The following is a 17,689-nucleotide window of genomic DNA, read 5'->3' on the forward strand; positions in this document are numbered from 1 at the left end:
AGGGACAAGGGTTCATTTGCAATAGGAGTACTCGAGGCATTTTTTTTTTTTTTTTCTTTTCCAAGTCTCTTCTTCTATTTTATTTTCTATAATTTCCTTATTTACCAAAAGAAAAAACTCTTTGGCAAAAAATTGCAGGTTACTAACAAGTGGTCCCAACCCCACCCCGCGGGTCATTTTTGACCGAACCTGTTTGACCCGCGGGTAACCAACCGAGCCCATTTCACAATATTCCACTAGACACAAACCAACGACAGAACCTTGCCCAACTACACATCATCAAATTTCAGCCGTCCGATCGTCCAATGTTATTAGTAGGCTTCGGGTTGAAAACTTGAAATTACACGCCCCTCCTTCCTTTCTCTCCCTCTCTCCGCCGCCTTTCCGGAAGAAGAAAAGATAGAAAGAAAAAGTGCCCAGTCCCTGTTCTAGTTTCAGAAAGGAGAAAAAAAAAATGGTAGAAAATACACAATGGAAGTTTTGTTGGGAAGGATATAAGATAAGATCTAGGGTTAGGGTGTTTTTTTTTTTATTGGAGTTGGAGAGATGGACGAGAACGGCATTGTGGCTGAGGTATCGGAGCTCACTCCTGAAGACTCTCGCAAGATCATAGAACACGTGGATGTCCTGGACGCCATCCGATTAATCGCCGATCGTGATCCCGCCCAGCGTAAGATCTTCATCCGTGGCCTAGCGTTGGACACCAACAACGTCCCATTTTCATCTGTAAGTTCTCTTAGAAAAAAAAAAAATCTGTTTTTAATATTATTTTTTCCGTCAATTCTCCAGCCAAAGTTCGTAGGTTTTGAGTCTGTATAATTAATTTATCAATCAACACGGACTGAAAATGACCCAAATATATAAAATAAAAGCAACTATCACATGTAAGAGAACCCTATTAAAAATGAGAGATGGGGAGAGAAGCTGGTCTGAATTTTGATTACGTGACACAAATTTAATTGTTGAAAACAAAATCAACATAAGAGAGCCCAAATAAAAAAAAAGGGGAAATGATATATTCGCCTTTTTTTTTTTACTTGGGACAGCCACTTCTAGTGTAAAAGTGTAGTCATAAGTACAGTAGAGGGGGCTGTCCCAAGTAAACAAAAAGGCCAGATATAATTGTTGAGAAAAATCCGCCGGGCATACCTATCCGATCGTGCACAAATTAAACGGAAAAGAAAAATAACACAAGCTACAAGATGAACACCAAGATTTTACATGGTTCGGCCAAGCCTACTCCATGGCCGAGAAACACGATCTTTCACTATGAGAAAACAATATACGAGGATTACAATGGATTAAACCCAAACCCAAAAACCCGCATCCCTTTCCTTACTTCTCGACTAATGACCGTACAAAAGAACACCGAGAAGAAAACCCAAGAGAAAATCCAAAGAGAACACCCAAGAGAAAAACCCAAAGAAAAACCCACTTTCTCCTTCTCCTTCTCCTTCTCTCCCCCCCCCTCTCTCTCTCTCTCTCTCTCTCTCCTTCGGTAGCCAACACACCCAAGCCTCTTGTTTTTTTTTTTTGCCGCACACAAGAGAGGAAAACCCTACTTTTATTATTACCTAGGTTTTCTTAAAACCCAAAAAACCAAGTTTCTATTTCACCACTTGCCTTCCTACCGATCATGGTGGGAAATAAGGCAACTTTCCAACAATCTCCACCTTGGCTTATTTCCCAGCCACCTGAAGATTTTTCTTTTGATATTGCCACTGGTCCGCTATTGCCGCAAACCACAATTGGCCGTCTGAAGTACCAGCTACACACCCCTTGAATCATCCTGGTTCCGACTCTTTCCGATTCGATCAACACGACCAATGCACATGTGTAGCTGTCAACCCGTTGACTCACCTAGTCAACCCTGGAGTGGGATCTCGATCCATCTTCCTCAACGCAGGTACTGTCGTCCTCTCACCATCGTCTGCGACCTGGAAACTTGTCTCTGCATCAACTGCGAAAGAGACCCTACGCGTGCACGCGCTACTACTCTGTTTCCATCTAACTATCGAGATCTTGGGAACACTAGTCACCGTGTCCCTAACCAGACGATACAATCTGCCACACTTCTCTCCTTTCATCAGAACCATACAGCCGCGTGTGATTTTCATGGCTCCATCTGCAGCTTAAAACCTGCAACCCCTGGAGTCAACTGACTAAGAGATACTAGATTCTTCCGTAGCTTTGGGACATACGCCACACCGCCCAAAGTACGAACAACTCCATCGAACATCTTGATCTTCACCGTCCTAACTCCCGTGACGTCACAAGTAGACCCGTCAGCCAAGGACACTACACCCGCCCTTGTCCCTTGGAACGTATCAAAATATTCTCTCCTAGAGCATACATGAACAGAGCACCGTGAAGCTAAAATCCACTCACCATGAGGAGAAGTGTGATTACCTGTGGAGACTGTGAGAACGTCTCCAAACATTTCGCTCTGTTCATCTGTTATCGCCACCACAGTATTCATAGCACCATTGTCTGCCTGGTCAGCTCGCTTCGGACAATCCCGCTTAATGTGGCCATATTGCTTGCAATGGTAACATTGCACGCCTTTTCCGCCGACCCTGGATCTTGACCTGCCTTTTCTTGATCCCCTGTCAAAGGACCTTCCTCTTTGATTTCCACCATGAACAATCAACTCATGCTCTTCACTTACACCAAGAACATGTTTCTTCCCCGTCTCATTCAAGTGACGCCTTGACTTCCTCTAATTTATTGTATCCTTACCATACAATAAAGTCGTCGCCACGTTGTCATATGAATCAGGAAGAGAAGTAAGAAGCAAACGGGCCTTATCTTCTTCCTTCAACTTTTCGTCAACCTTGTGGAGTTGATCCACAAGCCCGTCGAACACCGTAATGTGTTCTAGAAGATCCCTGCCTTCCTGCATCTTTAGCCCGTACAATTGTCGCTTCAGATACAACCGGCTGGCCATGTTTTTTGACATGTAAAGCTTTTCCAACTTCTCCCATAATTTAGGCGCATCTTCTTCTTCCATAACGTTAAACATAACGCTATCTGCTAGACATAGTCGAATTGTGCTGACCGCCTTCGACTCAATGTCTTCCCACTCGGCATCCGTCATCTTCTCTTGCTTCCCATCCTTTCCCTTTAATGCCTTAGCCAAGCCCTGTTGAATTAGGATGTCTTTCACCCTCATCTACCATAGGGTGAAACTGCCCTTTCCGTCAAATCTATCGATGTTGAACCGAGTAGAACTTGATTTTACCGCTGTCTTAGATTACTCCACACTTCACGGTGTAGCGCAAAGATTGATTGGCTTCTCCCCCTAAAGGTTTCTTCTCCTCACTCTAATTCCGTCTCTTCTTTTCTATCTTCTTCCCTTCGTCTTCTCTCCTATTCTTCTTCTATTCTCTTCTTCCCCCATTCGTCTTTTCTTCTATTCTCCTTCTTATCTTCTTTTCTTCCCCTGTTCTTCTCTCTCTTCTCTTCTTCTAATTCTATCCCCTTTCTTCTACTTTGCTTCCCGGTCCTACATCAATTTGGTATCAAAGCTTTTGTTTGTGAGATCTTGCATCACAGTTTGTTGGTCAATTTAACCGAAATTGCTGCAATAGTTGTCTTCCATAATCGATAAGCAAGCAAGAAGCTGAGTTGTTGATGTGGCACACCACTTCACGTCTCCTTATCATAGAAGGAGAAGGACTTTCCCACCCGATCCAAAAGGATTTGAAAAAAGAAAAAAATCCAAAGACCATCATAGGAGGTTGCAACGTGTTTCTCTTATCTGATTGAGTCCAAGGATATTTTCCACCTAAGGTTTAGGAGTTGAGTAGTTGTAGTCTAGTTAGAGTTTTATTTAGAGTGAAGATAGGAAACGTAATTAGTGTTGCCATCGTTTTTTTTTTGTTAGTTAGAGTTATTAACAACCCTTAGATCAAATCAATGGTATGGGTTGAGTTGGTTTTATAAAAGCCTAACGTGCAGGGTTGTTCCGTGGATTCGTTGAACACCCTTCGTGGATTCGAAGGTTTATTCGATTGGAGGTCGACGTCAATCAACCTCTGACTTGTTCTTCGCGCTTCCGGCTACGCAAAGTGGTATCAGAGCGTTGCTACTTTCTATGGCTTTCCACGGAGAACGAGAAAATCAAGAATCTATGACGATGGAGATTTTTAACACTCTTCAGACTACCGTTAATCAAATAGCAGAGTAATTGGCACGGTTGAATTCTATTGAGCACGGGCAACCCTATATCGACGACGGTGATCGGCGACGGCATGCTCAAGCTCTACAACGAGTGCCACGTCTCGGCCCTAGAATTCCGTATCTTCTCGACGAAGATTACTCTAGGGATGAGGAATTTGAAGACATCATCCATCCGAGGAATACTTATGATCGTGCCCCGCAAACCACGACTCGTGATCACAATTATTGTATTAAGGTGGATTTACCCGAGTTTAATGGCTAACTCGACATCGAAGAATTTCTTGATTGGCTTGCCTCGGTCGAGATATTTTTCGACTACGTGGACATACCCGAGGAAAAGAAAACAAAGCTTGTGGCTATCAAGCTTGAGGGAGGTGCTTCGGCGTGGTGGGAGCAATTACAACTCTCACATACAAGGATGGGAAAGAAACCAATCCGAACGTGAGCACGGATGCGTCAAATCTTTCGTGAGAGATTTCTTCTTATTGATTATGATCAGGTACTCTTTCAACCGTACCAAAATTGTCGCCGAGGTAGTGCTGTCTGAGGCAGTAAAGATGGCGGAACAAGTTGAGACCATGCTCGCCGATTGGCCCAGAGGGATTTTTATGAGAGTCAAACCGTAGTAGAGACACCGCAGACGATGATTTCGACAACGAAAGAGAAGGCAGTTTTGGATCTTCCTGTTGGGGCAAGCAAGTCTGCCCAAGCGTTCCCAACACAAGGAAGAGGACGTGGAGATGTTTCATCTACTTCGGCAATGACTCCCGTCCAAGGATGTGATCCGTACGAGTTGCAGTTCGAGCAACGAATCGTGTGCTACAAGTGCAATCAATTGGGTCACAAATCTAACAAGTGTCCCAAACGTGGTCGGCATACTGCAAATCTAATCATTGGTGACAAACATGAAGAAGACGAAGGAGAGCATGAAGATGGGCAAAATATAGAAGACCCCATTCCTACTACGTGTGCTCTTGGGCGATCATTGGTGATGCATCGTGTTATTTGCACGTCAAAAGTAGAGGAGTTCGCGCAACGGAACAATCTCTTTAGTTGCAAGTGCAAGGTCAAAGAAAGAATTTGCAACTCATCATTGATGGAGGTAGCATGGAGAATTGTGTGGTGAAGAAACTCAAGTTAAAGACAGAGAAGCACCCTACTCCCTACAAGCTTGGCTGGATTTTTAAACGTTACGAAGAGAAGGTAACAGAACAATGTTGCCAAGAAATAATAAGATCGCATTCTATTCGTACGCCAGTCCAATTAAGAAAATGAAACAAGTCTCCAAACCAGGAATGTTCTGTGCTAGCGCACTAGTGTTTGCTATCTTCTTCTTCTTCTTCTTCTTGAATGGTGTTTGCCATCTTCTTCCATGTAAAGTTCTTGCATGTCCCATTATCCCTCCCGAGACTAATGTTCTTTTAGTACTTCTTTTACTTCTGTACTTAAATATTTTAAAAATGAATCTAAAAGGATCTCATCATCTTACACTACAAAACCAGAGTAATGCTGCAAGCCTATATAACAGTATGATGTATCATCATGTGATCTTTTTCCTGTTATTTTTAAACTCTGACATTAGTACTTTTTTCATTTAATAAATAATGTTCACGAATACCTCCCCCGGTCACGAGAGACCTAAAAAAAAGAAAATAAAATCAGATTACTCACGGAAGGAATCTTTATTTGCAGGATAATCAGAAAAGGTTTCCTCGGTTATTGGAGTGTATTTCACGCCTTACTCATTTAGCTGTTTTTGGAATTATGGGGGTAAATGGCTACACCTCTTTGGTTCAGCACTGAGTAGATTTCTCATCAAATATCTCATAGAAATATTATGTTGGTTGTTATAAAGGCAGTCAATTAATCCTTTGGGAACCTTCAATATGGTTGACCATTGCAGAGCATGCTACATTCCTCTTTCTTCAGGCGCTACTTGCATTCCTTATCCCTTTTAAGTTTTCTTGGCTATTCGTGCATAATCACATTGCACCAGAAACCTACCCGTGTTTTATTGCTTATGTTTCAGTGAAATAAATCTGGACAACCTAACATGAGATGCAAAGGCCACTAAGTTGTGTAAAAGATCAATTACGGTCAGTTGAAAATGACTGTTTATCATAACCAATGTTCCGGAAGTCAAATCTGATTATTCTACTTGTAAGAGGGCTAGAATGAATCAAATCTTAAAATTGGATAGTTAATAATAATATCTTTTAAGCACTTTAGAAAACTTGTAAAGCTAGTAAAACTGGTAAAGATATAGCTAAATCAGCCATATTCCAAAATTCTCCATCAAATTTTATTCTGGCAATAGTATTCTTTAGCTCCCTATCTAGATAAGTACACTTGTTGAAAAACAGCAAAATAAGAAATATTTCCGAACTGGTATAATGGCATAATTAGTTGGTATTGTTCCCTCATTCTATTGCTCTGTTGTTTGCAGTGATGGAGCAGCTAAAATCTCAACTGTTTTTTCCTATCAATAAGTTTTCTTTCAATGGATAACTTTGTAATCTGTTTCTGGTGAGTTAAGGGGCCACAGAAAAATATGGTTTTAAAAGTTTAACGTACGAGACAGAATGTCCATATGAAGTTTTGTATCCCAATGTACGGCTTAACATTTTTCAATATGACATGTCATGGATGTTCTGTTCTTAGAAGACTTCTTAATTTCCGCTTTGACCACAATGCATTGCCTAGTATAAGCATTCCATGCCTTGGATATCCTTATGTATGTTGGGTGCATTCTTTCTAATTTATTAATATGTTAGCAAAGTTTTAAATTTCTACCAAAATCTACATGAAACGACTGAAATGCTACAATTTCCATCCCACCAAAATATATACTGAACATAAATGGATACCGAAACCAAAACCATAGAAGTATATATTACATTATTTCGATCGAAACTTGAAAGTATGTCAGTTTGAGTTGGAAATTTCAGTAAAAATCCTATAAAAACAAGAAAACAAATGAAGGCATATGCAAATGATAGAAATTTAAGATAAAATATGGCGAAATGCTAAAATTATTTGTTTCATTTAAAATAAAAATGATTATTTTTCGTATTAAAAATATAAACATTATAAAATAATAAATAATATTTAAAAATTATAAAAAATTAGAATGGACAAGAAGATTATATATAAATAACACAATTCATACTAATATATTGCATTTTACAATATTATTATTATTTTGTATTTTTATTAAAATTTATAAAAAATATATTTAAAATTTATAAAAAATTAGAATGGTAAGGAAGATTATATAAATAACAAAATTCATACTAATATATTACATTTTACAGCGTTATTACTATTTTGTATTTTTATTAAATTTTTTTAAAAGAATAATAAAATTTGAGAAAAACTAACAAACTCAGGGCATGTGCATATTTAGCCATGCCCTCTTATACAAAAAATCTTTGTTATATTTTAGAGGAAGTCTAAACTGAAGGGAGCCCTTGTAAAAAAGAGGCGAAAGGGCTCTCCCATTGGTTGCACGTCACCATCATGCATTAATAACGGTTGAAAAGTCAAACATGATTGTGACGTGCAGCCAATGGGGGAGCCCTTTCAACACTTTTTTGCAAGGGCTCCCTTTAGTCTAGAATTCCTCTATATTTTATAACTATTTTCTATTTTGTTATAATTTTAATAAATTGTTAAAAACTATTTTAAAAAGGAAAACTATTCCTTTCTTCATCATTTAGTGTAGCAGTGGTATACTATACTCGTAAGTGTTACATAATTATATTTATGTAAAGTGCGTATGAAATGTGGTGCATGTATTATGTATAAATATTTATATGTATTATATGTGAAATCTTAAATGTATTCAATTATCAAACACGCATGACAACACATCATTTGGTGTTCAATGTTGTTAAACCATTATCGGTGGTTTTTTTCTTATTTGATAATTTGTGAGGTCTATTTGTGCTTATTCTAACACCTCCTGAAGTTTCATCTTAAATGTCCATCTTTTGCTTGTTTTCATACGGTTTGTTTTACATGATTTTAACCAAAATTCCCATCCAAAACCGACGTGTTTCCATTTCCGTAAAGACCGAAATGCGTCAAGACCAAAATGCATACCGAGGTTGAAACTCGAAACCTTGTACGTTAGACACATGCTAGTGGAACTTAAATTTCAGAAAGACTTCTATGAAAGCATTTCTATGTATTGTTCTCGTGCTAGATTTCATGAGTAAAAACTCATCTCAAGGAGGCTTCCTAATAGTCGGGAAGCATTACAAGTATGAGGAAATTTGTCGCAGGTATTGAAAATTTCTAGATGATAAATGACTTTTTACGTTTACAATGAATATAGCCATTATGAAAGAATGTGACAAATTTCCGGGCCTTCTCCATTATAACATCAATGTCAATCATCTTCCCTATATTAATAATTAGTACCTACCGAATAAATAAATAGATAAATAAAAGCATTTATTGATGTGTCAATTGATTAGGAAGCTTACGCACTGGCATGGACGGATATCTCACACTTGATTAGGAAGCTTATGCACTGGTCTCATTAATGTATGGACACTGACAGTGTTTAAACTTTTAAGTCACAACCTGAAAATGAACAAATTAAATAAAAGAATGCATGTACATCTTATACTCCCCCTCAAGCAGAGATTAGTCTGCAATGCATCAAGAGGTTGTTACATAGATGACTGCACTGATCTATTAAATCCACTTCATTTTTTTTTTAATGGTATTAAATCCACTTCATCTGTTATAAAAATAGCAATGAAATAATTAATAAATCCACTTCAGTTAGAATATTAGTCAGTTGGTCACTGACTGAACATATTGAGGCTTTACTACTGTGGCACCCTGTTGCTCAGTTTCTCCCTTTGTAAGGTGGTATCAACCGATCTCTATATCCTCAGTCCTGGCATAAAGATACCAGATTCATGACGAAAATTGGTAGTAGTTTAGTTGCTTCATACTCAGTTTACTGCAAATGTAATAAAATGTGTATTTTTTTTTTTGAAAATTGACAAATATATTCATACTAGCAAAATTTACAACGGGGACCAGTAGTCCGACCAAATTTACATAGTATGAATTGCCCAGGAGCATTCTCCTTGGCCCAAAAGAGCCCATACTCCCCTTACATTACCCAATAGCCTCCATTGTAACGAATCCAACAAAAAAAAGCCATATTTTGGGGCCCACCAAGTCAAGATCTTGACCTGCCACATCACACAAACTTCTCCACCACATTCCGAATTCGATTTTCAAAAATCCCGCTCGAAGGCTAAGAGCTATTGTACGCCCTTAACCGTGCACGATAGTCGACCACTAACACCGTCGGATCTCCGGCGGCCTCCACCTCGTACCACCACCAAAATCCAGCGGGTCATCCTCCAATCCCTTATATGTCTTCTCCACAAAAGCACTCTTATTAATATAGGAAAATAATTTTAGCACTCCATTATTTTGATATGTCACGAAAGCTTCTTGTCCTTTTGTTTTTAACTGGCATTATCATCAGAGCTTTTTGGAAACTGTAAATAACATTTTGACAGGCCTTAAAACGCTGGAAGACAAGAAACTTTCACCACATATCAAAACAGTGGAGTGCTGAATTCATTTCCTTTAATATATCTGGGATTGCACCCCCATCTTAACTTTACACTAGACGGCAATGCCACTGAACTAGAAGGGCCAGACAAATATTGGAAACCCTATATTAGAAAAGCCTGTTTAAAACTTTTTGTCCAAGTTGGAACTCTCTCTCTCTCTCTCTCTCTCTCTCTCTCTCTGAATGTCCTTTGGAACGAAACTAAGAATCTAAAATCAAAAGATGGCTTTGATCAGAACCTGCGAGATACCTTCTCCCAACATGCAAGGTTGATACAAAAGAACAAAAGAAAAAAATAATCACGTGAAACCCAAGATCTAAACACAGCTCTTTCTCCATTCAAATGCAGAATCCATCTCCTTCAATGCTCTAGTCACAACAGTCTCTTGTCTTTATCGTATATTTGATTTCAATAGCCAACCAATAAATATATCTATTGAGCATGGTCATTGATTTAAGCCATACAAAGCACTCTACAAATATCCATACATTTAATTCAAATTGAGGGGAGCTTGTGTAAGACTATTGTCTACTATACTTACCTTTGTTATATTGCTTCTAGGTGTTTGCAAGGTATCTATTGCAAAAGCTATTCAGACCTAGTGTTGCCACATGGGACCAAAGCCCTTTCTATCTTGACCTCCCCTCTAACATGGTACTCTCTCTCTCTCTCTCTCTCTCTCTCCCGTTTTAAATCCGATTTTAGAGAAATGATATCTGCACTCCATGACTTTAATAATGTCTTTCTTTCTTCGCTTTATCTAATTAGCCTAAGGCAGTTAAAATTCTCAAAAATGAATCAACAACCAATTATAGAAATGTTTAATAAAGTGATAAGTGTCATTATCAAAACAAGTGAGTACAGTTATCATTCCCCCTTTTGTATTGCTATAATACATTTTTTCAGGTGGGGTCATTCTTAATGGGGTGGTTGGGCATTGTGTTCAAAGCAGACATAAATCAGGTGTCTCACCTGTTAGCCATTGGTCTGACCACCGGATTCTTGGGCAGTCTCACCACATTCAGTGGCTGGAATCAAAAAATGCTTGAGCTCTCTGCCAATGGTCACTGGGTAGCTTCCATGCTTGGCCTGCTCATAGGTAAAAAAAGAAAAAAACAAGTAATAACCACTAAACATCAACATAAGAGAAATCATCCAATGTGATGTTTCGCTATGGGTGAATCTTATTATTGTCATTAACAAGATCTTATTGTTGTGGGGGAGGTGGACCCACTTCACATCACCTCTCGATTGTTGATCAAACTGCGATAAGATTCACCTACTGTGTTCGCCGTCACATTGTTGCTGACTACATTTGTGATTGGTGCTAGGAATGCTGCTTGTGGATATATCAATCCGTGTGGGAGTCGAGACTGCCACAGGTTTCAGATGTCTTCTCAATCGACGTGGCATGTTGAACTCGAGCACTTGGACGGTGGATAGTTACAGGCGACAGATTTGTGTCTGGGTGGTGTTGTTCTTGTTGGGCCTACTGTGGATTATCAGTGGGACATTGGTTCGGTCCCGGTTGGAGGGTGAACATAGGAGTGCTGTACTGTGGTTGGCTTTCATGGTGGGTCCCCCTGGTGTTTGGCTCAGGCGGTTCTTGGCTCGACTCAATGGTCGAGGTTTAGGAAGGAAGGGTTTGATGAAGTGGGTTCCATTCGGGACTCTAGTCGCTAATGTCTTTGCAGCTTGTCTTATGGCAGCCCTGGCCACAATAAGAAACGTGGTAAGAATTTTTTTTTTTTTTTTTGGAAAATTGACACTTATTATTCCTAAAACTTTTGTTTAGTATAGGGATGATCACTTGGACTGGTGCCAGTATGCCGGTCTAGTCCACCTTAATATTTTGTAATGCAGGATGGGACTACTGGTCCCGATTGCTATCTCAATATTAATGGAAATATGTCAATTTTCAAAAAAGAAAAAAATTCCCTAAAGAGCCAAATAAGGGACAAGATGTCCCCTGACAGGCTACAACAGTACAGCATGGTAAGAAATTTAATAAAAAGCAAGAATCCGATGTGAAAAAAACTACGCAGGATTGGTGTGAGGCACATGTTTTGCTACTCGACTTGACTGGACAGTTGGGAAAATGTCTCACGCCATAATTCGATGTGGTCACCCGACATCTAATAATTTCTTATGTGTTATATATTACTCTCTACAACATTTGGTCAATTAGACACTGGAAATTGAACAACCCAATCCTGCGTAGTTATTTTCACATCGGATTCTTGTTTTTTATTCAATTTCTTACCATGGTGTACTGTTTTTTTTTTTTTGAAAATTGACAGAAATATATTGATAATTCATACAAGAATTACATGAAGAAGGGACCAGGAGTCCCCTATGAACTACATCATATGAGGACCTAGGAGATAACTCCAGGGCCCTAAAAGAAAAAACCAAACCTATTCCCCTTTACCATCCCCCTTTACCTTCACCAGTCCAAAATAAAAAACACTAAAATTTCAAATTCTGCAATCTTCCTAGGAGTTGTCCCTGATATCCATGATAATAACACCCATCCAGTAATTACAATCCCCTGAATACAATTCAGTGATCCTCCCTATCAGGTGCAATAAAGACATTCGTGACCAGGAAAAACACCTTCTTTGGCCAGGCAGTCTACCATCACATTTGCCAACCTCCTCCTAGTGCTATCATCAATCTGATTTCATGAACAAGGTCCTTGATATCCGAAACCATTTGCTCATCTAATCAGAATAAGTCCTCCTTCCAGACGGCAATAATACCCCCAGCGGTTCCAACTGCATCTTATGAGTACCATTGACGATTGTTTCGACACCAAATCTCATTGATAGAATTCTCTGCTATCCCCGAAATTTAGAGTCAATGATATAAAAATTGTCAGGTTTTCTCCTATGGCAGATGTCGTTTGCCGCCATCTACTTTCTCTCCGTCCCCAAACCCCTAATCTTCCAGATTATGATATTCTTTTGAGAAAACGAGTGCCCCTCCCACAATACCCTCTAAGCTTAGCGCGTCGCGAGGCTTTGTGCTTCCTTTTTCCTTTTCCCAAGCCTTTTGATTTATGTTTCCCGGCTCGATCCTTGTTTTCGATCTCCATGGAAGTCTTTCGGGTGCAAACAACATCATTCTTATACAGTGTGCCGAGATCGTCACCCATAGCATTCACGGCGACAAGCTCATCATCCATGTCCTTATCCACTGAAAACTCACCGACCTGGCTCCAAAAAAAACGAGATTTTATGTTCTTGAAAAGCGCCCTATATAAACTCACAACCTTCTCGTTGTTGTCCATCCCCAAACTGCTGTTTTCAACGGTCTCGATTGTAGGTTGAGCGGTAGCGACAGCCGCGGATTCATCATCAGGGACCAAATCATCAGCTAATCCCGACCGCTCCGCCACCGGGACAAAAGCATCTTTCGACTCAGCCACATCAACCTCCACCTCCACCACCTGTGGGTTTTTCCTGGTCATTTCGATCACAGGAATCGCATCATCAGGGACCAAATCATCAATAAATCTCGACTGTTCCGCCACCGGAACATCGGCATCTTCCGGCCCCACCACAGCCACCTCCACCTCCAGTGGGTTTGTCGTCTTTTTTATCATAGTTATCGCTTCATTATCCGTCATCGTTTTAGATTTCAGTTTCATAAGCTCTTGGGCAAACTCCTCATTTGTAGGAAAATCATTTGCATAGGCCTGTGCTTTATCTCCACCGCCCATATCCAGTCTTCGATGACGAGACCGCATGGCAGCCAGCTGTCCTTCATGCATTAACTGCCTCTCTGATGGCACCCATCTGCCCCCTCCACGAAAGGAATTAACATTACTTGGTCCACCCGCTGTAGCCTGTTAGGGGACATCTTGTCCCTTATTTGGCTCTTTTAGGAATAATAAGTGTCACTTTCGTCTGAAGTGGTTTACCCCGAAATGGCTTACCTCCTCTTACTTACCCGCCCTGGAAAAGGCCATAGTGAAAATTGTCCCTTCCATAATTAGACTAATTAAGACTATTTGCCCATAGCATCAAGATGTTTCTTGTGTTTCATTCAAAAGAGAAACGGTATTAAGATGCAAATCATCCCAAAAATAACTCTTGTTGACATAAAAAATGGGGTTGAATTTGTGGTGTGCAGGTTGACACAAAGCGGTGTGATATCATCGTGACCGGCATTCAGTTTGGATTCTTAGGGTGTTTGAGTACAGTGTCTACCTTTGTTGCAGAGTATCATGATTTGAGGCAAAGCAAGCATCCACGGAGGGCATTTGTCTATTCGATGATTACGATCGTTCCCTCCTTTGCATTGGGCACTTTGATATACTCTGTGCCCGTGTGGACAAAAGGTTATCAGTAAGTCTTGTTTCTATAATTGGTATGCTTTTAGGAGGAATATGTACTAACTCAGCTCAACTAAGCCTTTGTCCCAAACTAGTTGGGGTCGGCTGATGAATCCCTTAGAAAATTTTCATGAAGAAGGTGTTTAGGAGGAATATGTACAGACAAATATTTGAAGAAATGCCAGGGATTAATGGGAGGTGTTCCATGACCACTCTTTTGATCCACTTGTATCATATCCATCAGGACCGTCATTATCTTCCTTTATCTCATTCCACTTATAAATATAGGGAGATGATTTTTTCGCCTCCCCTGTAGGGTTATGCGCCCCCTTATAAAGTGAATTGTGGGCAGACTTTTAACGTTTTTTGACGTCAAATCACGTTTGGTCTCATGCTGAAATGTATGTAAGATTAGCGGCTATGACTCAATCACAAATCTTAATTGGCGTCTTATAGATCAAGGGGGGTTTGGATCATTCGATCATGGTGGGGCCAATGACAATGAGGAGACGCTAGTGTTAGGAAGTCTAATAACAACAATCCGTAATAAGCCTCACATTCAGCATTGTCACATTACTGAGTATTTTCTTATGATGAGAATAATCTAATTTGTATGATTAAATGCCATACGACCGGTTACTCCAAAAGTTGAAGACACAAGTGGCCCCTCTTTCTAAGGTTGGCCTACACGTGCCCTGCTTTTGGGTTTGTCCATTGCATGTGGAATTCTGCTATCCATGAGATTTGAACTCAGGACCTTTGCTATGATACTATGTCATACAACAAGTAACTCCAAAAGCTAAAGCTATTGGAGAAGGTGTCATTTAATCTTTTATACTTCAACGCGTACATAACCCTATTTTAGTATATCTCACACGCACGCACGGTAGAACCATACCCCCAAAGGTGAATTTTTGGTGGGGCCCCACTTGTAAGTTCTCTCTCTTCTCTCCTCTATCTTCAAGCGATGGGCCCAACAATAAATGGTTTAGATTATTGGAGGTGGACCCCATAAAAAGTAGATTTTCTTTTAAAAATCACTTGGGTGTTCTTGATTCAAAGATCCAAACTGTTCATCTAGGCTACTTTGTTCAAAGATCCAAATTGTTCATTTATTGAGCCTCGATGTAAATAGGCTATGCCCCAAAAATCCTAGAGAGATGCTATCAGTCGTATTAGATTGTAGGCTTAGGATCACCCGATGTTAATGATTTTTGGGGCACAACCTATTTATGTCGAGGCTCAACAAATCAACAGTTTGGATCTTTGAACAAAGTAGCCCAACTGAATTTTCTAAACAAAATACGTGTTTTATGACGTATGCTATAATAGGTGGGCCCTAATGTATATTGTGTCCGTTGGTGAACATATATTTTGAAAAATACAATGAAGCTTATCTTGTTAGAAGATACAAACCTACTGGGCTCCAATATTAAAAGATTGTGCCCCAAAAATCAATTCATTGAATGATCTAACACTCTGTGTAGGTAAGCTATACCATATAGAAACTTCTATAGATAGCAGTTAGGAACATCGAATGGGGTTGATTTTCGTGGTATGACGAATTTATGTTGGGTCTAACAACTAAATGATTTAGATCTTTGAACAAGGCACTATTTTTACAAAAATACATGCACACATTTTTATTAAAAAAATTCGTTGCGGCCTACAATATTCTAATATCCAGATCGTTCATTGAGCCCCATTCTAAATAGGCCTTTTCCTGAAAATTTATCACCATATGATGATCTAACTCTCCGATTCGTAAAGGTTGGTAGGAGGGTTTGTATCATCCTATGGAGATGATTTTTTGGGACGCTGGGGCCTAACAAATGATTGCTTTAAATCTTTAAGTCAAGAAGGCTCAAAGTGTTTTTTTTTTCTACGGGCGATGATATTTTCACCCCCCCCCCTACATTATGCATGCGCTCCCCCTTTTGACCTGATTTATGTCAAAAAGCGTTAAAGTTGCTCATTGTACATGTCAAATCAAGGTATAAGTGGGGCGCATGAGTACTGCTGGGGGAGTGAAAATGTCATCTCCCTTTTTTAAATATACTTTTTATGGCCCCAATAACACACTGTCGAATTTCAGCCGTCCGATCATCCAATGCTGTATGGAGGTTTTGTTCAGGGGACTATAACTTGTGATCTAGGGTTAGGGTTTTTCAGCTTAGGGGTTACAAAGATGGCAGAGGGAAAGCGATCGACCGGGATCGTGAAATGGTTTAGCGGGCAGAAGGGTTTCGGATTTATAACTCCTGATGATGGAAGCGAAGATCTCTTTGTCCACCAGACCTCCATCCGATCCGAAGGTTTCCGCAGTCTATCTGACGGAGAGGCTGTGGAATTCGAGATCGATTGTGGCGATGATGGACGGACTAAAGCTGTCGATGTGACGGGGCCTGATGGATCTGAAGTTTCCGGTGGTGGCGGTGGCGGTGGCGGTAGAGGGTTTTCCGGTGGTGGTGGGAGAGGGTTTTCCGGTGATGGTGGTTTTGGGAGAGGAGGAAGGAATGGTGGGAGAGGAGGTTTTGGTGGTGGTGGTGGTGGAGGTTATGGTGGTGGTGGTGGTGGAGGTTATAGTGGTGGTGGTGGAGGTTATGGTGGTGGCGGTGGTGGCGGTGCGTGTTATAATTGTGGGGAAAGTGGTCATTTGGCGAGGGACTGTAATCAAGGAAGGGGTGGGGGTGGGGGTGGTGGAGGGAGGTTTGGGGGTGGCGGATATTCGGGTGGAGGAGGTGGTGGTGGTGGTGGTGGTGGTTGTTATAGTTGTGGAGAACCAGGGCATTTTGCGAAGGAATGTCCAAATGCTCAGAAATGATGAGGATGTTTATGCATTTAGTTTTTTGGGTTTCAAAGTTTATGGGGGAGTCTGGATTTTGTTCTTTGTCTTGTAGGTTCTCGGTTGGGTGGAGAAGATGGATTGGTGGAGGAGGGGTGGCTTTTGGCTTTCGTCCTCGATTTTGCCTCTTTTGGATTCTCATTCCTTTAATTGGGTAATTTGGGATTGTGTTAATTGTTTACAGAAGATATACTTTTTCTTCTTTTTGATCCTTTACTGAATGTCTTTGGCTATGAATTAATGGAGTTCCTTTTTTGATGATTACTCTCTTTGCGTTTTATCTTCTGAATTCTTTATTTGGATATGGGATGGGCTTGGTAAGAGATCCTAAGATATCGTAGTACCGTCTGATTTTCTCTTGTCAAACATCTTATCTTTTGTATGTGTGATTCGGTGCCCTTGGTTTTTTATAGAAGGGATCATATATTTTAGCTTGTATACTGTCTTCATAATTGCACATTACCGCATTTAATTCCTTGAAGTTTATGAGGATTTTTTTAACCAGAAAAGGATCAGATAGGAATTGAAGTTTATGAAGATGTTTAGTCCAGGATGTCTATTCTTCAAAAAGATCACTTGGGTTTCCTTCATAAATTGTCTTGGTATTCATGTAGATAGAAATATGTATAGTTACTCAATGAAAAATTATTTGGAGAAATGCCTTGGCAAATTGAGACCAGGGATGAAACTGGGTATTTTTATGGAAATATTTAA

The 17,689-nt window shown here is 40.0% G+C and overlaps 2 protein-coding genes across 6 annotated transcripts; both read left to right on the forward strand.

Moving 5' to 3' along the window:
* The first annotated feature begins 262 nt into the window (after positions 1-262).
* Positions 263-14,352, forward strand: LOC143883854 (fluoride export protein 1-like). 3 transcript variants are annotated; one of them, XM_077387204.1, is made up of 6 exons: positions 267-726; positions 5,875-5,952; positions 10,353-10,445; positions 10,698-10,890; positions 11,123-11,523; positions 13,929-14,352. In XM_077387204.1, exons 1-6 carry the CDS (start codon positions 547-549, stop codon positions 14,145-14,147), a joined length of 1,164 nt encoding a protein of 387 aa, XP_077243319.1. In that variant the 5' UTR covers positions 267-546; the 3' UTR covers positions 14,148-14,352. The 3 variants fall into 3 exon arrangements, with proteins under 3 accessions (XP_077243377.1, XP_077243448.1, XP_077243319.1); XM_077387262.1 differs by lacking the exon at positions 5,875-5,952 and having other exon boundaries at positions 263-726; XM_077387333.1 differs by lacking the exon at positions 10,353-10,445 and having other exon boundaries at positions 266-726.
* Positions 14,353-16,204: 1,852 nt separating this feature from the next.
* LOC143882683 (cold shock protein 2-like) lies at positions 16,205-17,239 on the forward strand. Of its 3 annotated transcripts, none has more exons than XM_077386144.1 (2): positions 16,207-16,571; positions 16,638-17,239. In XM_077386144.1, the coding sequence occupies exons 1-2, from the start codon at positions 16,241-16,243 to the stop codon at positions 16,952-16,954; spliced, it is 648 nt and encodes a 215-aa protein (XP_077242259.1). In that variant the 5' UTR covers positions 16,207-16,240; the 3' UTR covers positions 16,955-17,239. The 3 variants fall into 3 exon arrangements, with proteins under 3 accessions (XP_077242251.1, XP_077242259.1, XP_077242264.1); XM_077386149.1 differs by having other exon boundaries at positions 16,641-17,239; XM_077386136.1 differs by having other exon boundaries at positions 16,205-17,239.
* The last annotated feature ends 450 nt before the right edge of the window (positions 17,240-17,689 follow it).

This window comes from Tasmannia lanceolata, unplaced genomic scaffold, assembly GCF_043159265.1.
Source record: "Tasmannia lanceolata isolate RefF3 unplaced genomic scaffold, GAP_Taslan_0.1 ptg000002l, whole genome shotgun sequence".
Taxonomy (NCBI): Eukaryota; Viridiplantae; Streptophyta; class Magnoliopsida; order Canellales; family Winteraceae; genus Tasmannia; species Tasmannia lanceolata.